General features: G+C 44.2%; 4 protein-coding genes and 1 pseudogene across 6 annotated transcripts; 1 reads left to right on the top strand and 4 right to left on the bottom strand.

Moving 5' to 3' along the window:
- Positions 1–911: 911 nt before the first annotated feature.
- Positions 912–2046, bottom strand: LOC140222064 (uncharacterized; annotated as a pseudogene).
- A 369-nt stretch (positions 2047–2415) lies between these two features.
- Positions 2416–6103, bottom strand: LOC117846333 (protein CHAPERONE-LIKE PROTEIN OF POR1, chloroplastic). The gene is made up of 5 exons (XM_034727477.2): positions 5947–6103; positions 5695–5840; positions 3428–3810; positions 2981–3057; positions 2416–2903 (listed from the first exon to the last, which is right to left on the bottom strand). Exons 1-5 carry the CDS (start codon positions 5997–5999, stop codon positions 2753–2755), a joined length of 810 nt encoding a protein of 269 aa, XP_034583368.1. The 5' UTR covers positions 6000–6103; the 3' UTR covers positions 2416–2752.
- A 391-nt stretch (positions 6104–6494) lies between these two features.
- Positions 6495–7451, bottom strand: LOC117846282 (uncharacterized). Its single transcript, XM_034727422.2, has one exon. The coding sequence runs from the start codon at positions 7017–7019 to the stop codon at positions 6753–6755; it is 267 nt and encodes an 88-aa protein (XP_034583313.1). The 5' UTR covers positions 7020–7451; the 3' UTR covers positions 6495–6752.
- A 772-nt stretch (positions 7452–8223) lies between these two features.
- On the bottom strand, positions 8224–13390 carry LOC117845616 (probable acyl-activating enzyme 17, peroxisomal). Of its 2 annotated transcripts, none has more exons than XM_034726682.2 (14): positions 12834–13390; positions 12599–12728; positions 12248–12498; positions 11934–12138; positions 11762–11802; positions 11553–11678; positions 11165–11253; positions 10760–10980; positions 10192–10286; positions 9876–10092; positions 9151–9276; positions 8985–9083; positions 8680–8889; positions 8224–8576 (listed from the first exon to the last, which is right to left on the bottom strand). In XM_034726682.2, the coding sequence occupies exons 1-14, from the start codon at positions 13100–13102 to the stop codon at positions 8460–8462; spliced, it is 2196 nt and encodes a 731-aa protein (XP_034582573.1). In that variant the 5' UTR covers positions 13103–13390; the 3' UTR covers positions 8224–8459. The 2 variants fall into 2 exon arrangements, with proteins under 2 accessions (XP_034582573.1, XP_034582574.1); XM_034726683.2 differs by having other exon boundaries at positions 11165–11238; positions 12834–13388.
- Positions 13391–20745: 7355 nt separating this feature from the next.
- On the top strand, positions 20746–26740 carry LOC117842351 (cytochrome P450 81Q32). Of its 2 annotated transcripts, XM_034722763.2 has the most exons (3): positions 20762–21847; positions 25825–26183; positions 26279–26740. In XM_034722763.2, the coding sequence occupies exons 1-3, from the start codon at positions 20927–20929 to the stop codon at positions 26538–26540; spliced, it is 1542 nt and encodes a 513-aa protein (XP_034578654.1). In that variant the 5' UTR covers positions 20762–20926; the 3' UTR covers positions 26541–26740. The 2 variants fall into 2 exon arrangements, with proteins under 2 accessions (XP_034578655.1, XP_034578654.1); XM_034722764.2 differs by lacking the exons at positions 25825–26183; positions 26279–26740 and adding an exon at positions 22537–25817 and having other exon boundaries at positions 20746–21847.

Below are 26740 nucleotides of genomic sequence, written 5' to 3'. Positions count from 1 at the left end.
ATTTTATTCTGCCAGATTTGCAATGATGTGTTGCCTTTCCTTTTACTAACCCAAACTCTTGACACTATGTCAAAAAAAACATCCCTTAGAAGCCATCCCAGTTTCAAACTTGAACAAAGGTTGTTTCCTGGGCTAATCTCCTTCTCCCGTATTTAATAATAGGGGAGTGTGGTCTGAAATCTCCCTGCCCAAGGCATCAACTGTAGCTAGAGGAAATTTTTGCTCCCACTCCGTGCTTACAAGAACTCTATCCAGTCTTTCGTATGTCGGGTTTTTTAATGAGTTAGCCCACATAAATTTACGTCCAGACATCTCAATTTCCCTCAAATTTAAACTATCTATGGTAGAAAAGGCCATTTACTATCATATCTTTCATTGTTCTTTTCACTTAGATTTCTAATGATATTAAAATCCCGTCCAAGCATAATAGGCAAGTTCTCTTTGCTACAAGCATGGACAAGTTCAGGTCTCTTTAAATTCAGGTTGGGCTGCTCTAGCACCCACTTAAAGTTATCTTTTTTGTTTCTAACTTGAAATTTGACATAAAAATCACCTTCGTCTATACTGCTAATATCTAGGACATCTAGATTTACTCCTAGCAAAATATCACCTGACCTCCCATGTGGTTCTATCCAATGCCAAATAAAATTCTTTCCCCACAAAAGCTATTAAGCATCGGCTGGGAGAAATCTTTTTTGCCGATTTCTAAAAAAGCAATAAAATCTAAGTTTTGCTCTGTAAGAAATTTTATTTTAGCCAAGTAACTAACACCTCTACTATTCCAAAAGATTCCCTTCATTTGGAAACTTTTTCAAAATATTCGAACAGAAAACCTTACAAGTCTTTCTTTAATTTTCTAGATTTGTTTCTGTTTGAGATACTTATTTCAGTATAAAAAAGATTGGAAGGTCTGATAAAAGATGGTCACGTTTTCCCCGTAAGTATTCCTGAGACGATTGATGTTCTTAGAAACCATCAAACCAACAGAAAAAAAGAACCCACTAAGTGGCGGCTGGAAGAATCCAGAACGGTTTCTGCCCCGTCGATGCGCTCCCAAAAGTTTGGATGATCTCTAGGCTGCCATCCTTGACGTTATAAACATGCAGATTGCCATGGTCTTCGCTGAAGCGATTCACCCAGTAGAGACAGTTGGCCTTCAACCCGTGGTCGCTCGCCGAGCAGGAGGCCCCAAAGTTAGAGGCGCCAAGCAGAAACGCGCGATCACCAATGTCGTCGGTCCTGCGGAACGCCAGGACCGAGAAATCCATCCTGTAGACGCGAACCGTCCCCGGCAGGTCGAAGCAGAAGTCGTGGAAGGTGACGGTGGCCAGATACAGATCGCCGCAGGACTCGAGGAGATGCGACGCCACGATGCAGCTCCGCTGACGGTCGCCGTACAGATCGTCGTCGAGGCTGGGGACAGCTAGGGGTCGTCGTCGTCGGTGAAGTCCAGCGTGCCGAGCTCGCTGCTGGAATCGGACTCGAAGAAGAAGAACCTCCCGCCAGCGGCGGCGACGTCGAAGAGGTTCCGCTTCTCTTGGGGACGGGGCAGTACTCCTCGGGGAGGTCGTAGGACCCGATGTCGTAGACGTGGTTGGACCACCGGGGCCCCGAGACGCGGCAGAACCACAGCGCCGGGCTCTGGAGATCGAAGATGCGTACGCTGCAGCCCGGGCCGCCAGGGTCGTTGCCGGACAGGAGGCACCTGCCTCTCTCGGGGAGCTCGTCGTGTTCGTCTTCGAGCGGCGGCAGATCGAGCCTCGATCTTGATTGCGGGTGGAGCAGGTAGGTTTCCCTAGGTGATGAGCGGTCGGAGCCGCTGCCGAGGACGACCAGGATCCAGCCCTGGGGCGTCGCGAAGAAGGCGTTCCCGCTCAGCTCAGGCATGCTAATGTTTTGGTGCAGCTTCTGGTCGGGCAAGCTGAACGCCTTCTGCCCGCGCACAAGGCACGGGTAGGCCACCGTCGGGGCCGACTCCGCCAGTCCGCCGCCATGTCCCTGACGCGTTGAGCGCGGAGTCTCTGCAGAGAAATACGTTCTGCTCGGAGTTTAGATTGAAGAACTGAAGAAGATCTGCAACCTCTCAAGCCAACAGAAGTATAAATAGCAAGAGAAAAGAGGCGGTTTAAGAGTCCACAGCCCAGCTCAGATACGGCGGCGGGCGGCCCAAGGACAAGTGCAGCAGGACACGAGTTATTGGGCCGTTGGGCCCATGGCACGATGAGGCCCAGTGAACCAGCTCGCGAGATTTGGGTTCGGCCTGGCTCATCTCCTCCACAGGCTGCTTACCAGAGGAGCATGCAGCTGAAAACCAACATTTATATCACCATAGACATGACGAGCATTGCTGGCTGTACAAGGATTGTAAATGACATAAGCGAACAAATTAGAGTGACACCAATTCAACATAATCAGTAGTACAACGCTGCACTTGGCAGACCTCGCTTCAATGCTTGCAGAATGTGAGCAAATACAAACTAGATCTGTGTTCTCCCAGTAGTCCACTAAACAAAGCACAAAATTGACTGCTGGAAGGAAGGAATGTCACCTTCGTCCGTCCACCGTCACCATAGAGAAAACAATAGTGTACATAAGCTGACCAAAAGATTCATCAAAGAAGGCCGAGATTTCGTGCTCGAGAGTGAGGTCAGCATGTGCAAAAAACTTTCTGGAACTCAGATACGGGGATGCCAGTCATCACAAAATTTTTCCAAATGGTTCTACGGTTTCTGCTTACAAGATCGAAAGAGTTTCATTTGAGGAACGTGCATCCCAGGAACAAGAACACGTAAGCAACCAGCGAGGTGAGAAGCTCTAGGGACCATGAAGGTGGGATGATGAATGTCGGGATCAGGGGGACCAATAGAGAACCGATAATCCAGCCACCAACAAGTACTCCAAACCTGGAACAACAAAGATTGAGTAAACATGCAGAGGTTGATGGCCACTCAAGGCATCTGATGGAAGAAACTTTCAGTACCCAGTGGTTGATGCCCTGAGGAGGTTCTTCATCTTGTCGTTGAGGAAGTATATACATGAGAAGAGTGATATCGCGAGCTGCACATGCAAACCCTTTATCAGTTCACTGATGACCAAGATGGCAAAGTATTTCAGATCTACTGATCTACTCATAGTATTTTCATAGTATACTAGATGGTAGATGCCAATGCTGTTGAAGAATCATTCATCAATGGATGTTATAAAATTCATCAGGTTACTAAGTTCTGTTGATGTTAAACAAGAAAATAAACATAGGCATGGCAGAAGTGTGATTTAACACTAAGGTGCTTAGTGACAAATAAACCAACAAGTAATGTGAAATTTCACAAGCTACAGACCTCAGCTTCCAGGAAAGCCATGGAGTTTAAACATGACCACAAACAAGAAAATATAGACCTTAGAATGTCAGGAAAACCAAAGCATATACCTGGAATGCAGGTCCATTCTCAGCAGAAGTTGCTATGCTCCACCCAGCAATGAAAGCAAAGAAGAACAATCTTCTGGAAATAATATCCATTGATGGCACCTCAAAGTAACCAATCAGTGCCTTGACCCATGATGGAGATTCCTCTACTCTCTTCTTTAACTTGGTTTTGAGATTGATTTTTGTCTTCTTCCGCTGCTGGTAGCTCTTCATAATAATCTTCTCATAAGCACCTTCGATAGCTTCTTCACTCGGTTCATGACCAGCATATTGTTGAACAAGAAAATTCCTTGCACCTCGGATCTCTTCTTCAGATGCATCGCGATCAACGCCAAGAAGCTTGTAGGGATCTCGCAATCGGTATCTTGGGAACACCGGAACATGCTCTGTTAATAACCAAAAGGAGGTGCATACCATATAAGCCGATTGTTATCCAGCAATAAATGAAACTGTAGAGTCTAAGATTCTTCTATATCATAAGAAACCAAGATAGAATTTGAGACTTGTGGGACATAGAATTAATGCAGGCAACTAAATTCCACAAATATATGTGTATATGTGTGGGACAAATAATTGGGTGGAAGTGGTCTTTCTATAAGTTGCTTTTTCGTTTTTTAATACAGGAACAGACAGGCTAATGTTAGTAAAAAAATAATGACCCAATGGCTACAAGAATGTCCAACGATTTACATAGCATAGGTGCTTCCATAAAAAAATTATGGAAACCTGAAGCCTATACTAGAGAGAAATGCAGTCAAACTGGATTGATTAGGTTTTCTAATCTGAAGCAACATCTAGCAATTTTCATGCTCAATCATCATAAAAACATTCTACCCTTTCTGAAATTATCCCCTTAAAAAGCTTCAAGTGGCTTACTGGTTTCATAAAAGAAAAGCTTCAAGTGGAAAATTTGGCAACATTACAAGGTTCTACTGAATTCATTAATAAATGGAGTCTAAAACTACTACTTCCTCCGTTTCAAAATGTAGGTCATTTTAGCTTTTCTAGATACATAGACTTTGTTATGTATCTAGACATAACCCTATATTTAGGTGCATAACATCTACGTAACTAGAAAAGCCAAAACGACCTACATTTTGGAACGGAGGGAGTATATTATAAGAAACCAAATCATGAACTGGGCATTGTAAGAAACAGAACTGTGCAAACAACTAAATTCAAACATATGTATGCTGTTACAATGAAATGAATGTAAGATACTATCTTTCTATGTATTTTCTTTTCGATTTTCAGGTGCATAGGACAAGTAAAAAGAATTGACATCACAAGCTAAAAGAAATCCCATAATTTACCAGTTGCAGGTGCTCGCATAAGAAGTTACTTGCTACACAAGGCTTTGATCAAGTGACAGCACATGCGCATACTAGAGAAACGAAATTAAACTGAATCAGTTAAGTCTCCTTAAAGTACAGAGTAAAAATATTTTCACTCCTCACTGATCTGTTTTGGTTAAGTGAACACTCTTAAAGGCATGGCCCACTTCAATGTGGACAACCTAACAACAACAATATGGTTCCAATTACCAAGCCACCAGTCACATTTTTGCAACAGAGGCCTTCCAAACTAGTGCCGCATAGTTGTCCCCATAAAACATCTGACCCCTTTCTAAAATTACCACTACAAAGCCTGAAGTAGAAAAATTCAGCAAAACTGCACAGGCTTCTCCCCAATCCATCCTATATCTCACCACCTACCAACCTCAAATCCATCACGGTAACACTGAGATAGCGTTTGGTTCACAGTTTTGTAATGTAAGTAGATTACAGAAGGTAAGAGATTACATTACATGTGTTCGTTTCAGCATGGCTTGTAATCCATTACCCTCTAATCAGATTATAGCCCATTCAAAATCGTTACCGCTGCCCATCGGCTGTAAACGGACTGCGGCCAGATCCTCGTGACTTGCCTTCCCCTTTAACTATAACTCTGGTATCTGTTTGCGTTTACAGTGTTGAACCAAACAAAAAACAAAATTAGGAATCGGATCCATCCATTACCATTAGCGCTGTATTTCATTTCCATTTGCGTTTACGTTTACAGTCTATAACTAAACACTACCTGAGCATTATGCATTGTAGCACTGGTTAACACCAAACGATACGGGTCTGCCAACTCAAGGCCACTGCACCACCACACATTAATGCTGCATGCATCGGCAACCCAAAAGCCAACCTACAGTATCATCTATCATCCCCTGAAACCAGAGAAGTTCAGGTCGAAGTTAATGCTGCGAGTTGAACGCCTCTTACCGTAGCTGAACCCGCGGTCTTCGCTGGCGCTGCCACCACCGCCGATGGATAGGCTGATGGAGCACCGCGGGCCCCGCAGCCGCGGCGGAAGCGCGACGATGCCGCCGCGCACCAACGCGGGCCCACCCGTGCCCCATCGTCCGATGCTGAATCCAACAAAAAGCCACGAGACCGTGTCAGCACCACCCGCGAGAAGAGGCAGCAGCGGCTGCGAGGGAGCGAGGAGAGGGGGTTTCAGGCAGGGGCGCGCACCGGAGGAGCCCCGGGTGCGGGCGGGCGAGGAAGGCCGCCGCCGTGGCCTGCATCTCCGGCGCCCGCGGCGAGGAGAGGGAGGCTTGTCTTGCCGCGAGCGCGACCGCCGCGGGGGGAAGGAAGGAGAGGGAGGAGGGGGGAGGATTGGATAGGGAGCGACGGGGCAGACGGGGACGGGTTGATGGGTCGTCGTGAGGCCGATCGGCTCTTTTCTGGGCCAGCTCAGCTGGGCTTACACTCTGTAATGGGCCACGTTCAACTGTTTTCTTTTGTTGTCGGCGGCCTAATGCCTTTCGGTGAGTATGGGCTTATCCATGTGACAACTCCCCTTTCGAGCAAAACAAGCGCAACTGAGCTGATAAAGAGGGAGCGCTCAAGCTTCTAACCCGCTGCATTGTGCAATACCTTGTTTAACGAAGTCCGAAGATGAAGTCGAGAACGTGTTTCATTAAGAGGAAGAACAAAAATTAATCCAGAGTTGATGTGATTTTATAACACCTAGAACTTCACCTAAAAATACGGCCAATCTATATTCGTAGTCATGAATATCCGAATCCACTCATGATCTGCATCTACCTGCAGAAATTTGCATAATCCATTTGGATTTCAGACGCTTAACCAGAAATGGACGAGGATTTCAGTTCTTCTCATGAGAAGATGACAACCAGATAGAATGCTAAGGCGCGCGCGAACGCACGGATGGTTTCCGGAATCTAGCTAGCTACACGGACGACGATCAAGAAGATTATTGACGGCAAGATCGACGCCAAGGGAACCGAACGATCGATCATCTTGTCGATCAGAATTCAGAGGCCGAAGAACCGCTTCTTCTTGTTCTTCTTCTTGCCCCCGCCTCCGCCTCCGCCGCCGTGGGGGCTGCTGCTGCCGGCGATGTCGTCGGCGGCGGCGAGGTTCTTGGCGATGAGCTGGCGCGCGCGGCGGCTCCTGATCTCCACCCTCATGCTGTCCGTCTTGTCCACCTTGTCGTACCACGCCGCCGCCGCCTTGCTCCCGCCGCCGGCCCCGGCCAGCTTGTCCTTGATGCCGTCCACCAGCCTCGCCAGCTTCCCCATCGCCACCGCCGCCCGGTCCCTTCCAGGTTCCTGCACCAGAGATCGAACACGACACCGCCGGTGCCTGATCACAAGTCGCGTAACAGGAGACTGGTAGAGAGTGGAGACGACGACGGGCTCTCTAGCTCATCGCGTACGAGGTGGTGACTGGTGAATGCGGCGGAGAGGGCCGGTGATAGGTGCGGTTGGCGAGCGCGTCGGTCAATGCGCCCCCGCCTTTAAATGCCGTCACGCCGCGCAGGCGGCGGGCCGCCAGGCGCCCAGGCCCTGCGGGTGGCGGTTGCTTTGCTGATGAAGCGCTAGCCGCTAGACGCCTGGCTGGCTCTCCGGCCTCCGCTACGTGTGCCAGGTCAATTTGCCAGCAGCGCAGCCTGCGCAGGTGAGCAGCGAGCACAGCACACATGACACATGCGACTATGCGAGTCCCTCGCGAGACTGTTGCTGACTGACATGTAGGCCCGGATCCCAGGCTCGAGTTTACACGATGGCAAGCTACAATTGGGGAGCAGCTGCGATTTGTGGACCATGATTGATGATATCCATTCGCGCACGCAGCCGTGAGCCCGTATCCTAGAGCCGTCCGATGACAACTTGACAAGAGTGTTTTGTTCCGACTTCCGAGCAATCCAACGCAGGTCATTCGCACCTAACTCCGGGCCTAATGCAATTGTTTAATTAGAGGAGCAAATTTGTTTATTGGCACATTTAATTTCATGCAAGGCGTCGACAAAAGGCGATAAATAGGGTTATTCGAGTTAAATCAAGGCATGGTAATTGGTACTACACTACTACTGCAGTGGCCAACATCAAAGGATGAGTGTTCCCTCGAATGAATGAACAGAAGAGCCTGTCGGGGTCAGGCAAGCACATCCTTCGTCTGCTCAATGTTCATTACCGGCACAGCACAAGAGCCTGTTGCCGTACGGTGATGCCCTTCAACCGCCGGCAACCTGCCATCTCCGTCGGATTGTTGAAAACGTGTCACGAAAACGACGACCATGCCATCCGATCCGCACAGGTCCTCTCTGTGTTCTGAGTTGAGCTCTTCACCTGCAGCTGGTCGTAGGATCTTCCGGATGTGAATTACTGGAGCCCTTCCAAAAGTGTTTGTTTTCCTTCTTTTTGCAAAAAAAAAAAAATAGTGCTAATAGCTCTTGCGTTTACTTGACTAGCAGAAATTAAGAATGCCTTCAGAGAAAATTCATGCAAGGGCAAACGATACCATGAATGTTTTATTAGTACCTCATCTGTGGGTTCACATCAAGTGAACAAATCCCAGGAAATACAGCTCATTTCTTTTCCCGAAATATGAATACACCTCATACCTCTTTTTTGGAGGTAAATAAACAACTGGATGTTGGAGGGCCTATGTATATTGATATGCACAGTTTGCTGTATAGCTCTTTTTTTGAGGTACATTTGCAGGAAGTAAAATTCTATCTAGATTTTTGACTTTTTCGCCTGTGCTGCTTGGGTGAACTCCTTGCGCAGGACTCTCCTCATGACCTTGTTCGAGGCTGTTCTTGGGAGCGATGGAACCACGACTACAGAAGAAACCTGCGTACAGAGGGAAGCAAAGAGAGCTCGGTGACGCCTCTGGTTTTTGCCACATAAAATTTGGATGCAGTCAGCGACAAATCGGCATGAACAATGGACTCACCTTGAAGAGAGGGTTCAGTTTCTTCAGAGCCGCATTGAATGCTAGTTTCAGCTGGTTCAAGTCCTCTACTTGTGAGCTCTGGTCTTTCAAGACGACGGCTATGGTTAGTTGTTCAGGGCCACCACCGATAGGCGGAACCCCAATAGCAGCTGTTTCAAGGATGGCATCATTCACTCTGTTGCAGATCCTCTCAATCTCGATGGAACTAACCTGGAAGTGACCATAAAATTTGTTGAGTGGACCGCGAAATGATACATTTTGATGTGTAGTTGCATATTACCACAAATTCACAATGCATGATATACCTTAATGCCACCAAGGTTCATTGTGTCATCAGCGCGCCCATGAGCCCTATAATATCCATCACAAGTACGCTCAAATTCATCTCCATGTCTGCGGAGGACCTGCATGTTTACAGAGGTCAGTCTAAACCTTAATGCATCAGAAACAAGCCAAGAACACCATACATACTTTCCCCTTCCATTCCGGCATCCCGTTAAAATAAACTTCCTGATGATCAGCGTTTAGTAGTGTTGTTGATGATCCAAATAAAACTGGACCAAGTGCAAGTTCACCAATACCCACCGAATCCTGTGGCTGCAAGTTTGAAGAATAGTCAACATCAGTTCTGACAGTTCCTTTTCATTTGTCGTGAGATACCAGTTCTAAGTTGTAACAGTCTATTTGAAGACTACTAGTAAACAAGCATCTATTTGAAGAATATGCAAGCGGTAGTAGGATGTGGTAGGACCTAATGTCAGGTTAATGCTGACATAAATATTGATGCCTATGGCATTTAAAAATGATTTAAAGTTACAAACCAAGGAACACATGCTCTCTATGTAAATTGGTTACAAGAAGGACATGTAAAAGATGGTAGAACGTGGTTGCCTGACCTCGGCATTGCCACGATGCGTGTTTATATAGGGGCAAAACACCCAGGGAGATATACATGAAGTAGTTGCGATCTAGGTCTGGCTGTTGTACGACTTAAGATACAAGGCAACATCTAAATCTATTCTATCTTTAACAAGCCGGACCATGTCAACAACTACACGTTACACACAAGATCTCCTAAATCTCTACGAGCCCAACAATCCTGGAACTCGGTTGCATAGCAGATATTCTAACAGGACATATATAAAAAATGAAAAGAAAGTGCATGCAAGGAAAATCATATTCCATGATATACTTACCAAGGGATTCCCGCTGCCATCAAGAATAAACAAGTTACAGCCCATGGCAGGTGTGCTGAATGCAGACAACGCTTGAGGTTGCAGCAAAGATCCAGCAACAAATCCTCCTCCAATCTCTGTGCCTCCACAATATTCAATTACTGGCTTGTAGCAAGCTCTTCCCATCAACCATAAATAGTCATCCACACTGGACGCCTCCCCAGATGAGCTAAAGCATCTGTATATAATGAACACAACCAGTGAGAAACTGCATACCATACGAGGTATGCAAGTTAAGGCAGAAAAAATCTGGAGAGTGGAGCAATTCAAAAATTACCGGATGGCGGACCAGTCAAATCCAGCTGTACAATCTGTATTTTTCCATGTACGGGCGATGCTGGGAACCAGTCCAAGCATTGTTACCTTAGCATCCTGTAAATTAATGTAAGGAATGAGATTTCCCTTTTCTAAAAATAAAAGTAGGAATGAGATTGCAATGAAATGAAGAAAATGTAATGTAGGGATGACATTGCAATGAATGAATGGAATATCAGTAAGCTAAAGTTTTAATTAAAAGCAGACATCACAGAGCAATATTCATCAAAAGAGAACAAATAGGACAGTTTCCAGTCTGCACTATTCATTTTTCCTAAGATCCACAAACATGGGTGAAGCATGCCAAGCCAGTCAGATTCATGAATCATGATGAGTACCCAAAAAGGATAAACTGGAACAGCAAATCATGCATACGAAATTTTTGCTCATTCAGTTTTGTTTTAAGTGTTTTGGCGTTGATATATGGTAAAAATCCTTATCCTCCTAGCATGATGTATCTGCCCACAATTATGAGGTGGTCCACAATTCCTGATACTAATTTTGAGAATTGAGGTGTCTTTTAATTGTACCTGTACAAACTTTGCAAAGCCTGAACTATTTGGGGAGCCGTTATACAGAGCCATGGAAGCTCCATTCAGTAAGGAGGCATATACAAGCCAGGGACCCATCATCCAACCAAGATTAGTTGGCCACACAACAACATCTCCTTTACGAATATCCATGTGACACCAACCATCAGCAGCTGCCTTTAGGGGGGTTATATGTGTCCATGGAATTGCCTTGGGCTCCCCTGAGTATGAAGAAATGTTGGAAAATTTTGTAGAATATTTTTAAAAGATGCACTATTTGATTAACTCAATATCATAAATGGGATCTGCTGCTGGCCAGTGTTGCTGTACACAGCTGTATAGCTGATTATAGCATATGGGCAAACCATGTCAAGACTGATAAAAAATATCGAAATATTATCTTGCCTGTGGTCCCTGACGAAAATAGGATATTGGTAAATGCGTAGGCAGGTTGCTTAACAGCAGCATAATTTTCCACCCTCCAAAAAAAAAAACTGTCAGTGGATGTCAGGTAGTATCAAGTTATTCCAAGTAAACTAGGTTGATTTCAAGACATTGACTAAATTCTTTCCATACTACTACTACTACTTAACCAAAAAACTTGTAAGATTGTTGAACATTGAGCATTATGAGCATGCCATAGCACAAGGTTATAAAATCGCTCTGCAGTTAGAGTGTGTCAGAGATTGTTCAACAATTGCCTCTACAATACTTGAGTTATTAGTAACCCTTCCAAGGAAAGACTGTTGTGGGTTCGTCCACAAATTCAATACATGATAAGAAAATAACTCACTTGGTATCATTAACCCTTCCAAGGAAATCCTGCCAGGATAGGTCACTAACACGCAGTCCCTTTATTGGCAAAGATCCTCTTACAGGGATCACAATCGCCATAGGAGCCTTGGCCTCCACAACTCTACTGTAGAAATAAAGATATAATGTGAGAAATATGTTTTGATAATGTAGTTTATTGATGTATGGCCTCTGTACTTAAAAATGCACCTGTACAACGGCAGTTCCTTGTCATCACGAAGGATGTAATCCTAGCATAGAAAATAATATCAGTGTCACCAAATCATTGCTTTGGTTCAAGTACAAACTCCTCTTCAAAAACAGTATCAGACAAGTAACTGCAGGCGGAATCAACTCAGCAGCATCAGGGTTACCTAGTTACCTGTGTGAAAATTGCTTTTGCTTCTGATATCTTTAACCTTGTCGATATTGCAGGTGCAGCAAAGCTGTCTGCAATTGAGACAACCACATAGCCTGCTAAAACAATCGCTAGGTAGATCACAACAGCATTCACATTCATAGGCATGTCGATAGCAATTGCAGAGCCCTTTGGCAGGTCCAGGGCATCAAGTGCATTTGCCACAAGGCTGTTCTTGGCAAAGTAAGAAGAATTGGTTATGGAATCAGATCGCAATGAATCAAATCATAGCTATGATCAAAACTATATTAGTACTCTTTAGAGCAGGATATCATTACCAAACTTTTTTCCTCAACTCCTCAAGGGTCATGAAGTTGAGAGGTTCTGAATCCTTTCCTTCATCCCTCCAAACAATGGCAACATCCTGGGAACTTCTCCCAGGTTTAGCATTCAGGCAATTCGCGGCGGCATTCAGCTCAGCGCCCGGTAGCCACTCTCCACCGGGATATGCATCGCTCTCTCTCCAGATGCAAGACGGTTCCACACTGAACTCAACACCCATATCCTCAAAGACCATCCTCCAGTACGCCTGTTAGTGGAACCCATGGATCGAACTGAGACAGTAAGCTCCCTTTGCAAACAGTAAGAAGCAATGAACGAAAACAAAAGATGCACGTTTTGTCAGTCACCTCTGGGTTCTCATTGGAGAACTTGTAGAGGTCAGGGAAGCTGGTGATGGGATCCTTGTACGCGTCGCCGAGGAGCTCCCTCCCCCGCACCTCCATGACGCGGCCGACATTGGTCAAGGCCGCCTCCTTGCTGAAATTTTTTGCCGAAAAATCAGCAGGTTAGAAGGGACTCGGAAGAAGCAAAACCATTGAGGCGAGCGAGCTGGGTGTTGGAAAGAAAAGATTGGAGCTTTACGGGTCGGGGGTCCAGGCGGGCGGCGTGGGGGACGGGAACCCGGCGAAGCAGCCGTAGTAGAGCATCCGGTGGACGGCGAAGGGGACGTCCGGGCGGAGAAGGGACCTGCAGAGCTCCCCCCACACGGCGGCGGGGTCCCCGGCGCCGGCGCGGGAGTCGAGCGCGCGCCGGAGGGCCGCGTGGAGCGCGGCGGCGTCCACCCCGGGCGCCGCGGCGGCCAGGTCGTCGGCGGTGATCGCGCCCAGGGGCTTGTGCGACGCGGCGGCCATGACGTCCCTCTGCTATAGCCGCTACTGCTTCTGCTGCTCAGCAGATAGGTTGCAGTTGTAGATGCAGCAGGGCACAAGTTCTTTACGGCAAATAAAGAAGACGAAGAAGGGGAGAATTCTCGGACCGGTGTACCAAACTTGCGAGCAACCTAAAGTAACACCGATTGAGACAGAGAGGGGGAGATCAGATAGAGCTGTTCTTGTCGGGCGTAGCCAAGTGCCCGAGAAAGATAGGACATCCTGCGGCCTTCACGTTGCACGAGCTGGGTGACGGCGCTCTGAAAGGCTTGAAAGAAAATTTCCAGCCGTTGCTCAAGTGGACTCTGCTCTTCGATTCGATCTGACGCCGAGCCGAGTATGCCAAAGAGGCCTGACGTGTGTAGGATCCTATCTCCATACGATTGCCGTCTAATTTTCAGGGGTGTTTGGATACCCCGTGCTAAAGTGTCGTACCTGTCACATTGAATATTTGGATACTAATTAGAAGTATTAAACATAGACTAATTATAAAACTAATTGCACAGATGGAGTCTAATTCGCGAGACGAATCTATTAAGCCTAATTAGTCCATGATTTGACAGTGTGGTGCTACAGTAACCATTTGCTAATGATGGATTAATTAGGCTTAATAGATTCGTCTCGCGAATTAGCACAGGGGTTCTACAACTGATTTTATAATTAGCTCATGTTTAGTCCTCTAATTAGCATCCGAATATCCGATGTAACATTGCTAGCATCTAATATCCAAACATCCCCTCAATTATTTCCGTTCATTCTCAGCTATTTTTTTATTGCCTGCGAGGTTGTACAGGATAACAGGGACCATGCCCTTCGCTTTATCTTGCAATTTGCCTAGAGACCACAGCGAACAGAACCTTGCGCGCGGCATAAAAAAAACAAGCTGTATTCCTAACAAAGATTTCATTGAAGAAGAAAAACCAACATGCATGTCATCTTCGATTGTACTAGTCGTTGGTGTTTAGTTGGTGGTGGTTGGATCTAGGCAGGTCACCTCGGAGGTTTGGATACTGATTAGAAAGATTAAATGTGAGTTAATTATAAAACTAATTGCATAAGTCGTGATTAATTCGCGAGACGAATCTATTAAGTCTAATTAATCCATGATTAGTACATATTTATTGTAGCACAACATGAGCTAATCATAGACTAAGGCCCCGTTTTCTTCCACTAATTTATTTTTAGCACCCGTCGCATCAAATGTTTAGATACTAATTAGGAGTATTAAACGTAGACTATTTACAAAACCCATTACATAAGTGGAGGCTTGTAACACCCAGTGTTAATGATAGCTTAAAAATAACATTAAGAAGTTAATGGTGAAGTTGGATTAGAGGAAGGTAATTTGAGCCAAAGTCAAATTTGAGCAAATCTGCAATTTGGAGTTTCAAATTTGGATAAATTTGGCTAAGGTATGAAATGGAGACTTGAGAGTATTTAGAACTCAAAAGGGTGAAGTTTGGGATCTAATTCAAGTCCTAGACCTCTCGGAAATATAATCGAAGAAGGAATCAACAAAGTTACTATTGTCCGTCCAAAAATATGCGAATCTGAAAATCATAACGAGTGCCCAACTTCGAAATGGGTTTCTGCATAAATTTTCATGTAAGGGGGTAAACGTTTCTGAACATTAATGAAATATGGTCTTTAGACAAGCCGAGTAAGATGTTGTGGGCCAGAGAAAGTGGAGAATTCACATTTATACTGAAGTCCAAAGATGGCAGGTTGAGCTGATTTCAGCCGAGAAGACGCGAGAAATTTCTAAGTCTGAAAATGATGTTGAGTACATGACTTTGGAGCCAAATTCTGAAGAATTTTCCTTGTAAGTGAGCAGATATTTTTGGACATTAGTGAAATATGGACTATGGAGAAGGTAAATGAAATGTTGTCGTCCAGAGAAAGTGGAAGGTTTGAATTCAAAATGGAGCCAAAAGTCAGCAAATGAGCAGATTTCGGGCTCCTTGCTGAAATAATTCTAAGTCTGAAAAACAGCATTGGTTAGCAATGTTTGGAGCCAATTTCAGAAAAATCTAGTGTAAAAGTTATATGGTTTCTTGTGCAAAATGGAATCCTTATTAGTTGTAGAGCACAAATAGTGAGTGGTTGGACTATATGGCATAGGTTTGGGCCACTGAAATTGGGTCCAAAGGAGGGTAAATGACCACACTTGAGGACTGTCGAAACTGAATCGTGGAGGTTCAGTTAACAGGAAATTTTGACAGAAAGTTTGAGCTTCAAAATCTCGATCTTAGGGTGCTTATTTCAGTTGGAGGCCAATCTATCAAATGGAGTACTTGGACTACTCTACAAGTTTACTTAAAGGAGTTCTATGAGTTGAGATGGAACATTTTGAGCAATTGAGGCGTGAACATGTCGGTTTGGAAGGAAGAAAGAAGAACAGAAGGAACAGAGCGACAGTGCCGTGCTGCCGCCGGCTCTCGCGCATGCCAGCCAGCGTGACGGCCACGGCCGCGCCACATCGCCTACCACGAGCCAAGCTGGATGTTATGCACGGTGAAAGATCATGATGTTGCTATTCCCGCGCCTATCCGTTTCACCCTGCCGCTTTACATCGCCGGGAGCCGAGCTCGAGCAAACCAGCGCCCGCCGCCGGCCAACTCAACCGCGCCGCCATCTCCCCTCACGTTTTCACCCGTCAGCAGCTTCAATAGCCCCGCCATGACGTCCTCCATCTCCATCGAGGTTCATCTCCCCGTCAGCGAGCCAGTAATCACCGCCGTACCGGTCCGCCCGCCACCACCACCATCCTCCGGTGAGTTTTCTGTGCCGTCCGTTTCTCTTCAATGTTTGGATCCTAGTCGCGTTGCTGGGTTGTATGGGAGCCATAGGAGGAGGCCGAGGACCGTGTTGTGCCGTCGCCTTGCGAGGCCACGGCCGGCAGCCGGCCAAGCCGCCTGCCGCCGTGGAGAGGCCATCTCCGGCCGTCTCGCAGGGCGCCGCCGCCGCCCACGGGTGCACCGCGGCCTGGGGATGCCTCCCCGGCCCGACCCCGTCGCCGGCGAGCCGCCAGCCGGCGAGCCCCCGTCGGTCTGTTGAGCCTCTGTTCTTGGCCAGGGGAGGAAGAAGCCCCTGACCAAGGGGGCCCGCACGACAGCCGCAAGGGGGGGCAGCAAAGAGGAAAAGGCCAGCCGCCCGTCTTGGGCCGGGGGAAGGCACCAGCCCAGCTGGCCCACGCGGCGTAAAAAGAGAAGGGGAGTCGATGGGCTGATTGTCGGCTTGGGAAGGAAGTAGGCCAAGAAGCCCAGGTGGAAATAGAGAAGAAAGAAGAAGGGGCCGGTGGGTGAAAGGAAGACCGTGGGCCGGATTAGCAGGCCGATCGTCGGAGAAAGAAAAAGGAAAAAGAAAGATGGGCCGGCTGGTGGTTAAGAAGGAGGAGAGAAGGGGGAGCCGGCCCAAAAGGGCCTGCCGTAGGGAGGCCCACGCGTCGCAGGTTAAGAGCTGGCGGGCCACTTTTCGGCCCAAGGAAAGGTGCCAGCCGTGGGCCCCACTCGTCAGTAAGAAAAAAAGGGGAGGAAAGTAGGAGGCCGGGTGGGTCCTAGGTGGAAGTAGTGGTGGGTAGAAGCAAGCTGGGTGAGAAAAGTTTTGGCCGGGGGTTTATGAATAAACCTTAGGTTTTTGTTTTATTAGATAAATAGATTAAATCCGGTTTTCACCATTTAATTCACAGGAAATTATAGAAATGCCCAAAATTAGTGAAACCAATTTTATTAGGATTGTTTTATTTTCCTTTATGCATTAAAATTCTTAAACCCTAGGAAAATAATAAAAATTTAGGTATTTATTTAATGCCTTTTTATTTAAGGTATTTAAATAAATGCTTAAACATTATTAAATGTATAAAACTTGAGTAATGCTTTATTATCCACAAATCATTATTAAGTCATAGGAAATAAGTTTTGAGATTAGAAAATTATTATAATGCTTTTAAAAATAAAAGAAAAGGGTCTAAGGTACGATTAGTAAAGGAAATAAAAATGGTGGGTTAATCTTTTCGGATTTTTGTGTGTTGGCTTGCAACTTTATTATGATAAATTGTGTAGCCACTGTTGGCTTGCAACTTTATCATGAAGGAAGGTTGTATAGTCTGGTATTCAAAAGTTTGCATCTCTAACTCCTGCATATACTGAATTGTAGACGTCAAGACTCCTGAAGTGGGATTCGTGGAATTCAGCCGGAGATGGACAGCGTTCGCGAAATGTTGAAGTGCCTCTTTTACTAAAGGGGTTTTCTGAAGAACTAACCTTTGTTGATCCCAGGCAAGCCCCGGTGCATTTATACTTATCTATTTTGGAGTTATTATTTCATGTGTCCAACTATTGGTTAATTTCTATATATGAATGCATTAAGTCTAGGAATTGATTGAAACCCATTTTTGTGCATGATCCTACCTTGTTATAAGGACATCTTTGCCACTTGTTCAATGATTAGTACTTAACCCATGCTTAGCATTGCTTAGGTGCTTAAAGTAACTTGGTTATTGAACCTTAAGATAATTTGTTGGGTCATACATGATGGATATGGAAAGATAGTTTGGAAGTTTTGAAAAGCGGACAGAAGCTAGAGATGTAGTTCTGTCTGCTAGATTAATTTGGTTAAGGCCCGATCGTTGTCTTAACCTTTGATCAAGTGAATGTCACCTGGTTGCTTACTGGGTATGGGACCAGTAAAGCCCGGTAGGTTAGTAGACTCTCCGATCGGGAATATTTCGTACCCGTGCTTGACGTGCTGGAGATTGGCAGGGGCGTAACCTGAAACTCACATGGAGATCAGGCCAGACGTGGGGTCCCATGTGGGGGTGCGTCCCTGGGTTCGGGTAGTCTTATTCCCAATCCTTGGGTTTGCTAATCGAAAGGTCGTTACGTACGACCCGTACAGTTGTACATAGCTGGTGATCAGGGTGCTCTCCTGCAGGATATAAATTGATCCGGATCGCCGCAATTCTCAATTATGAATGCACTTGATCACTGTTGAGCATCGTAGTGTAATCTCATGAATGCAATGTCTTTCCAAATTAATTTGTTGTATGACTTAATTTCCTACTGTTTGCAAAGGTATTTCTTTTTCATTATCTAGACTGCCTAGGTAATAACTAAATTAAAATAAAAGACAAAGTTAAGGTTCCACTTTTAGTAAGCTCTTTTGTCAAAATGTGAGTCAGCCAGTGCACTAAACAACTGTCATGCAGTTCCAGAAAAGCTATTATATTGGTTAGACGGGTCAGACTTGCTGAGTACTTCGTACTCAGGGGATCCTTTGTTGTTGTTTTCAGAAACCCAGCAAGGACCCACCGAAGAGGAAGCTCCGAAGATCTAGGGTATCTTATGAGTCTCATGATACTCTAGAATAAACTTAGATGTTTAATTACTTACCCTGGACTAGTTTATATTTAGCTCTTAGCAAGGGATTAACTTGCACTGTTAAGTTTCTTCAATCTATGTTTGTAATATATCGTACCTTCAGTATTTTTATAAAAAAATGTAATGTTTGTTGATGCTTTCTCATTGTGGAAGCGATCCTGGTGTATGGCTATGAGACATGACGTGGATCTTTCGAGGAGTCCTAGGGACACTCGACGGACTACCGGACTTATACTGTTTTAAGTGCATTTAGGATAATTGCTGTTCCGATAGCGATTAGGCGCATTTAAACCAGTTTAAGTTGGGCGGTTCCGCCACAAGGCTAAACGGCGAGACGAATCTATTAAGCCTAATTAGTCCATGATTTGACAATGTGTTGCTACAGTAAATATTTGCTAATAATGGATTAATTAGGCTTAATTAAGCTTAATAGATTCGTCTCGCCGTTTAGCCTCCACTTATGTAATTGGTTTTGTAAATAGTCTACGTTTAATACTCCTAATTAGTATCTAAACATTCGATGTAACACGTGCTAAAAATAAGACAGTGGAAGAAAACGCCCCCTAATTGGGATCAATAGGTTCGTCTCGCGAATTAGTCACGACTTATGCAATTAGTTTTACAATTAGCTTATATTTGCATGTACTAAATAGCATCAAAACATTAGACTAAACAACATTAGACTAAACTTTAGCTGTGGAGCTTCAAACGGGGCGGGTCCTCTATGACAGGATGAAGGTGAGCGTTTGGTTGTCAGATCAGAAATATTGACGAAGCAGAGTACTTCTAAGCCGGAAGTGGTGGCATCTCGTGTGTACATGTTATACCATATATAAGCTTTAGTTCGAGATGAGCAGGCGATGAACAAAACCTTGCGACGATATGTTTGTACGGTTGCCAAACTTGCCATACTGAAGTAACAAAAGTTTTAACATTTGATAAACAGTGTTTGGTTCATGAATACAGCTATCGACTTGCTAGTTATGGCATAAGTCATAACACAAATTTACAGCCATGGCCCATGTGACATATGTGTTGCATGATTTTCTTTCAGCCAAAATATGACAAAAATGTGGTGGCCAATTTTCCTCACACGAGAGTTGCAGCACCGGGATTAAACCTTTTTGGCATACAAAGCCTGGTCAATTGTAGCAACCATCCGAAGTAGACAAGTTTGATATTTCCACTATGTCGCCCCATGTGCTGCCTAAAGTGAAAAAACAAAGTTTTGGTATCTACTTAAAATAATAGATGAACATCTAGCTTGTCATTGGTATTAGCCCTGCTGCAAATTATCAACGTGCTACAAATAGTAGAACTTGATCATAATATATCTTTTTTTTATCAATAAGCTCACATTTACCTAGGGTGTGAATTGGTGCCTGTAAAAGTCATCACCGACCATCTTTAGTTTAATAACACTGCTTTTCGAAATATGGCCAAAAGATCAACAGTGTGACCAATATGCACCCTCTACATTTGCTTAAAAATGTGCTCTACGAGACCATTCATACATGAAAGCCGACTTCTTTCTAAAACCACTGTTAAGAAAATAAGAAGTGTCGATTCTTTGCCACTGACATGCGAGGCCACCTGTGTTAATAACAGCAGCTAGAGTGAATAATTTGTTACCTCTCACCCCTACAAGAGTAGCAAATAATTGAATAAATTTTCTAAAACCATCCCCAAAATCCTGTACCACACCAAACATCCATCAATCCATGGCAATGATACTAGGCCAGACCCTGCAAAAGGATGCATCGGTAGTCATTTTTAGGATTGCTTTTGGAGATTTTATGGGTTTTGGGGCTAAGAGAAAAAAAGGGGTAAAAATTTATAGAGATGAAAATGATTCAGGACGCCTCCGATAATTTTCCAAGATTACTGGGTCTTCTAACTGGCCTAAGCCAGGCCAAATTCTTTCTCCACTCGGCCCGCTATCATTCCAATAGCCTAGCTGCCCAGAAAATCAGGCCCAAGCTGAGATTGCCTTTCTTTTTCTTTAATTTTGAACCCACATATGAATTTCCTTTTTCTTTTGCAAAGATATGAATTTCCAAAATTGACATCTAAAATTTGAATGAATTGATTTTTTTTTCCAAATTCATCTAAGACCATAATCTATCCAACCGTATTTTCAAAAAAGGGATCATTTTGTATTCAAAGTTCTCCATTGGTTCGCACTTCTATCACACTTTTCTGGAGTTCTGGTGCAGTTTTGAAGAAAAATAAATCTATTATGGCGTGGTAGGTTTGGGCTCAAACGAAACGGTCCCATAATATTTTTTTTGATTCCATGTTTTTTGTCCTCATCCTCGGGATTCGAGTGCTTCATGCATTCATGCGGTCGATGGAGATCAAGCAGTAGATCCATCCATGGTTCTTGCTAGTTTTCCACTCACCAGAGTGAGCGAGTCCACTGTCCACCATGGATGCCTTGAACGCCGCCATCGGCGTCACCACTGTCCTCCTCCTACTGGCACCGCTGCTCTCGCTGGCGCAAGCCTTACGACGCGGGAGCAGGGCTCGCCGGACCCCGCCGGGGCCGGTCGCTCTCCCCGTCATCGGCCACCTGCACCTCTTCAAGAAGCCCCTCCACCGCACCCTGGCGCGCCTGGCCGCCCGCCACGGCGCCGTCCTCCAGCTCCGGTTCGGCTCCCGCCGAATCGCCGTCGTGTCGTCGGCGCGGGCCGCCGAGGAGTGCCTGGGCCCGCACGACGTCGCGTTCGCGGACCGCCCCCGGCTGCCGTCGGGGCGGATCCTCTCCTACGACTGGACCACCATGGGCACCGCCAGCTACGGGCCCTACTGGCGCCACGTCCGCCGCATCGCCGTCACCGAGATCCTCTCCGTGCTCCGGGTGCAGCAGTTCGCCGGCGTCCACGAGCGCGAGGCGCGGGCCATGGCGCGGCGCCTCTACCGCGCTGCGGCCCGCGGCCGCGCGCGGGTGGAGCTCAAGTCGCGGCTGTTCGAGCTGCTCATGAACGCCATGATGGGGATGATGTGCGCGCGGACGTACTACGGCGGCGCCGGCGAGGAGGAGGTGAGCGAGGAGGCGCGGTGGTTCCGGGGGATGGTGGAGGAGACGATGGAGCTGAGCGGCGGCGCGTCGACGGTGTGGGACTTCCTCCCGGCGTGGGCGCGGTGGCTGGACGTGGTCGGGGTGGGGCAGCGGCTGTGGCGGCTCCGGGAGGGCCGGACGAAGTTCTTGCAGGGGCTAATCGAGGAGCAGAGGAAGGAGATGGAGAAGGGCGCGCCGGCCAGGAGGACCATGATCGGGGTGCTGCTGACGCTGCAGAACGAGGACCCCGAGGCCTGCCCGGACCACCTCATCCGCACCCTGTGCATTGTGAGTTAATCACTTTCTACAAGAAACTTTTTTTTGGGTGGAATTTTCTGAATGAAATTCAGTCTTGTTTGAAATTTGAATGTATGTGCAGGGATTTTAGAATTAAAATTCTGCATCTGATCGACTCGAATGTAGTCTGTCCCTTGATATCTTCGGGATTAATGGTCATTTGATCTAAATCCAATCTCCAAAACACACTGCTCACTCACGTGCACGGCGTTGCCGACATCTTGTTGTCCCTCACCACAGCCTGGAACCATGCTGATCCAACGTCAGACTTTGGAGTTTTATCCATGATGTTTATCAAAAGCTTACTATATTTGTCGCACTAGGGCACTAGGCCACACGTGGATGCAAGCATGGTACACGTGTCTTGATAGCAAAGCATGCCTCGTGTATCTCCACAAATATTCCACAAATTCTTTAACCGGGTAGATATTCCATGGGTTCATCTAATCCGGGAGAAACACTATGCTACTGGTAGGCTACCAGAACAAGTAAGAAAAGGATCCTTTTGGTGGAATTGATAACTGTTATCAAGCTTCTGGACAAATTTAAGAGTTTAGCATCAGTAACAGTACATAATGGTGTAACATGTTTACTTTGGCATGACTCGTGGAACAATAAGGTTCCTGCACAAACTTACCCGCACCTATACTCCTTCACTAAAAGGATGATATCTCTATCAGGCAAGCTTATGTGCTGTCAGATTTGCATCAGCTTTTCAACCTGCCTCTAACAGCTCGAGCTATGGATCAGTTATTACAATTAGATGCAGACTTGGATTCCATCTCATTCAATGATGAGCAAGACTGTTGGACATATATCTGGGGCAACCCACACTTCTCTTCATCAAAAGCCTATTGCACACTTTCAGGACATCGCCAAATTCACCCAGTTTTCAGGTGGCTTTGGAAATCTAAATGCTAGAGCAAGCACAAATTCTTTTTCTGGTTACTCCTCAACGACAGACTAAGTACAAGAATGTACTCCGAAGAAAATATATGAATCTACCATCTTACTCATGTGTCTTGTGCCCGCATAACATTGAGGAAACTTTGTTCCATCTCCTCCTAGAATGCCCTTTTGCCCAAGAATGTTGGATCAATATAAGCCTATTTGCCAATTTGTCATATGAGCTTTACACCATCCTCAACAGCTTCAAAACTCAGCTTCAAGTTTAGTTTTTTATGGAAATCATAATTCTCATGAGCTGGTGTATTTGGATGGTAAGAAATGACTGGATATTCAGAGGAATCATTCCATCAGTTCAGGGTGCCATGTTGCGTTTCAAGATTGTTTTTACTCACGTTATCCTTCGAGTAAACGAGGATTGGAAACCACCAATGTTGGAATGGCTAGAGTATACATTGTAATCTTTCTGATTTTCTTCTTTTCCTTCTTTGTTTCTTGAAATGTACCTTTCAGACTGTTTCTTTGCTTTTTCCTCTTTTATTTAATATATATCCAGTAGGGGATCATCCCCTCCTGTTTCATAAAAAAAAAAGCATGCCTCGTGCCACTTGTTCAACTCTGTTAAGTTACTTTTTAGCCTTTTTGGGATCAAGATTTGGTACCAAAATCTGGTTTTCTCGGTATCCGTAAGATAAATTTTCAGTGAATAAATGTCTCGGAAGCTAAAACCAAATATTTTGTTAGGGTTTTGGATTCAAGAAAGAAAAAGCTCACAAGTCACAACCATATCAATGTGAGAAATGCACATCTACCTGTGGTGGAATGCAATGCTACCAGACTTGCAGTAATGCAGAGTAGCTGAGTATGGTTAGTTGGGTGTGCAGATGCTGCAACTTCTAGCTATTTGTTGATTTCCTGTTCGGTTAGCAAATTTTCAACTTTATGATAGGAGTTTTGCTAGAGAATTTCATTTTGTGAAGAAGTTCATTCTTACTCAAAATTACAATGGGTCCATGAGTTTCCTTTGCGGTATTATAGTACACTAGTCCATCAACCCGTGCTCCCGCACAGGTTAATATTTTTAAAAACTATTATATTTAAAAATTATTTAGAAATTAGACTATTTTCTAATAATCAAAATTGTTTACCTACTATTCTCTTATTTTTTTAATACTTCAACATAATACTCATATAGATGTGTACTTATCTTTATCCAGTTGTGATTGATTTTTAATTAGTAAGTACTCTATACACCTTTTCATCCACATTCATACTTTCTTCATTTTGTATCGCACGTCCATACATTGTGTTTAGCATAAAAATTAATATTTTTCATTACTTCCTCGCATACATGTATACATGGTGATACCCATCATGATATACCTTAACTTATTATTTAAGTATTAATAATGATATAAATAGGTAATTTAGAATCATATATTAGTTTATTGTTGGACATTTTTGTATGATGAACACGAAGATAATTTGATCAATTAGGTTTTTACTTTGGATTATTTTTAATAACAACATACGTGGGTAACTTAGATACAAATTTAGAATAGCATTTTAAGTTATGCTTTATAATGATATGCATGGGTAAATTGGACAAAGACTATGGGTTACTTTAGATTATTTTTTATAATGGCGGATCTCGGTAATTTAGATATAGATTTAGAGTTTACTTTAGAATATTTTCATAATAATAACAGTGGGTAGCTTTGTAGAAAATACAATAGACAAATGACTATGATTATTAAGATTTACAGGATTGATGTTTGATGTTTCTAATTTTTATGAGAATTTTTAGGATTTCTTTTTTGTGTGTCTCGTAAGAACTAATGCAGAGTCTCCAATGGAAAAAAAATGAGTCCACATTGCTACAAAACTATTACCTTGAGCTATATCTTTTTTTTAAATATTTAAACATAATACTTATATAGATATATACTTATTATCTTTATCCAATTATGATAGGTTTTAATTAGTAATTACTCTATTTTTTTGTCCATATTTATAATCTTTAACTTTTCAATTTGCATTGCAAGGATGCGTTTGAATTTATTTAATGGACTCTATATTTGAGCTATAATTTTAACATGGAAATCTATATTGTCATCACTTCATCTATATCTTTATAAATCATGATATGGGTAAGAAATAGATAATTTAGAATCATATATTAGTGTACACTGGGTATATTTTTAATGAAGGTGATTTGGATCAAATTCAGGGTTAGCTCATGTTATTTTTAATAATAGCATGCGTGGGTAATATAGATGCAGATTTAAGTGGTTACTGGAAATTATTTTTTAAGTATCAGTGTTGGGCAATTTAGTTGCAAATTTAGGGGGTTATTTTAAATTATTTTTTTAATAGCATAAGTGGGTATATTAGAATTATATATTGGTGTACATTGGGGTATATATTTAATGAAGGTGATTTGGATGAAATTCAGAGTTAGCTCATGTTATTTTTAATAATAGCATATGTGGCTCATAAGTGGTTACTTGAAGTTATTTTTTAAGTATTAGTGCTGGGCAATTTAGTTGCAAATTTAGGGGATTATTTTAAATTATTTTTTTATAATAGCATAAGTGGGTAATTTAGATGAAGATTAGGTGGTTACTTTAATTTATTTTATATGATGGCAGAGGTGGGTAATTATATCTAGGGGATTACTTTAAGCTATTTCTATAATGGTATAGGTGGGTAATTTTTTAGAAAATATAATAGATCCAATGGCTACGATGATTTGAGTCTACCTATTGATGGCTAGATGTTTTGCTTTTTTGTGAGAATTTTTAGTATTTCTCTCTTTTTCTAGAGTGTGCACTTAGGATTCTAGGTGGCTTCAAAGAGAAGCCACCTAATAGCGAGGTGCCTTTAAAATTTAAGAATATTTAGCAAAAATGGCATCGTTGGGGAAATTCCTGTACATTGATCTTTAGACTCTTGAACCGTTTGCTTTCTTTGAAACTTTTACCTTGAGGTGTGTTTCTAGTTTTAGTGAATGAACAATACAAATGGAAGTATTTAACCTGTCCTTTCTCTGCTTTTTAAAGAGCTCCCTAGAAGCTGGAACAAGTACATCAGCAGATACAGTCGAATGGGCTATGTCGCTCCTGCTAAACAACCCTCCGGTGCTGGAAAAAGCTCGCAAAGAGATCGATGCATGCATAGGGCAACCAATGCGCCTAATCGAGGCGACCGATCTACCGAAGCTGCACTACCTTCGGTGCATCATCATGGAGACCTTTCGTCTGTACCCACCAGCACCACTCCTTGTTCCTCATGAATCCTCAACGGACTGCACGGTGGACGGGTTCCATATCCCCAAGGGGACAATGCTCCTAGTGAATACGTTCGCAATCCATAGGGATCCTGAGCTGTGGGATGAACCAGAAAAGTTCATCCCAGAAAGGTATTGTATCATCAAACTATTCTTTATTTCCTTGTTTATAGAAATGTGTGTTATTTTGGTGCCATATAGCATAATGTTTATTTCGCTTTTCATAGGTTTGAGAATGGGAAGAGTACTGAAGGTAAGATGTTCATCCCATTCGGTATGGGAAGGCGACGATGTCCGGCGGAGAACTTGGGCATGCAGATGGTTGGCCTTGCTCTTGGAACTATGATCCAGTGCTTCGATTGGGAAAGAGTTGGGGAGGATCTTGTGGACATGACGGAGGGCTCTGGCCTAACCTTGCCGAAAGAGGTGCCTCTGGAGGCCTTCTATGAACCCCGTGCTTCTCTGATCAATCTTCTTTCAGAGATTTAGTTTTTCCTTTTTAGAAAATCTCAGAGATTTACTAGTAATGTTGAGATGTCATGTTGTTCATGTTTGCTGTGTAAGGCCACCTAATTCTCTGCATTTCCGTGATTCAAAAACCGCTACTAACGTTCTTTATGTGTGTGATAGACTGATAGCAGTACCAATGTATTAGGCCCCGGCCCATTTAGGCTCTCCATGCCATGCCA

The sequence above is a fragment of the Setaria viridis genome, chromosome 2 (genome assembly GCF_005286985.2).
Source record: "Setaria viridis chromosome 2, Setaria_viridis_v4.0, whole genome shotgun sequence".
Classification (NCBI taxonomy): Eukaryota; Viridiplantae; Streptophyta; class Magnoliopsida; order Poales; family Poaceae; genus Setaria; species Setaria viridis.
The sequence above is the reverse complement of the archived record's forward strand: the minus strand, read 5'-3'. Positions and strand labels throughout refer to the sequence as shown.

Coding starts and splice junctions, on each gene's coding strand:
- LOC117846333 (XM_034727477.2), bottom strand. CDS start 5,999: ATGCAGGCCACGGCGGCGGCCTTCCTCGCCCGCCCGCACCCGGGGCTC. Junction 3,811..5,694: donor AGACCGCGGGTTCAGCTACG/GTAAGAGGCGTT, acceptor GGTTATTAACAG/AGCATGTTCCGGTGTTCCCA. Junction 2,904..2,980: donor CTCAGGGCATCAACCACTGG/GTACTGAAAGTT, acceptor TTGTTGTTCCAG/GTTTGGAGTACTTGTTGGTG.
- LOC117846282 (XM_034727422.2), bottom strand. CDS start 7,019: ATGGGGAAGCTGGCGAGGCTGGTGGACGGCATCAAGGACAAGCTGGCC.
- LOC117845616 (XM_034726682.2), bottom strand. CDS start 13,102: ATGGCCGCCGCGTCGCACAAGCCCCTGGGCGCGATCACCGCCGACGAC. Junction 11,679..11,761: donor AAGGAACTGCCGTTGTACAG/GTGCATTTTTAA, acceptor TTATTTCTACAG/TAGAGTTGTGGAGGCCAAGG. Junction 10,287..10,759: donor GCTTTGCAAAGTTTGTACAG/GTACAATTAAAA, acceptor ATTAATTTACAG/GATGCTAAGGTAACAATGCT.
- LOC117842351 (XM_034722763.2), top strand. CDS start 20,927: ATGGATGCCTTGAACGCCGCCATCGGCGTCACCACTGTCCTCCTCCTA. Junction 21,848..25,824: donor TCATCCGCACCCTGTGCATT/GTGAGTTAATCA, acceptor TGCTTTTTAAAG/AGCTCCCTAGAAGCTGGAAC. Junction 26,184..26,278: donor GAAAAGTTCATCCCAGAAAG/GTATTGTATCAT, acceptor CGCTTTTCATAG/GTTTGAGAATGGGAAGAGTA.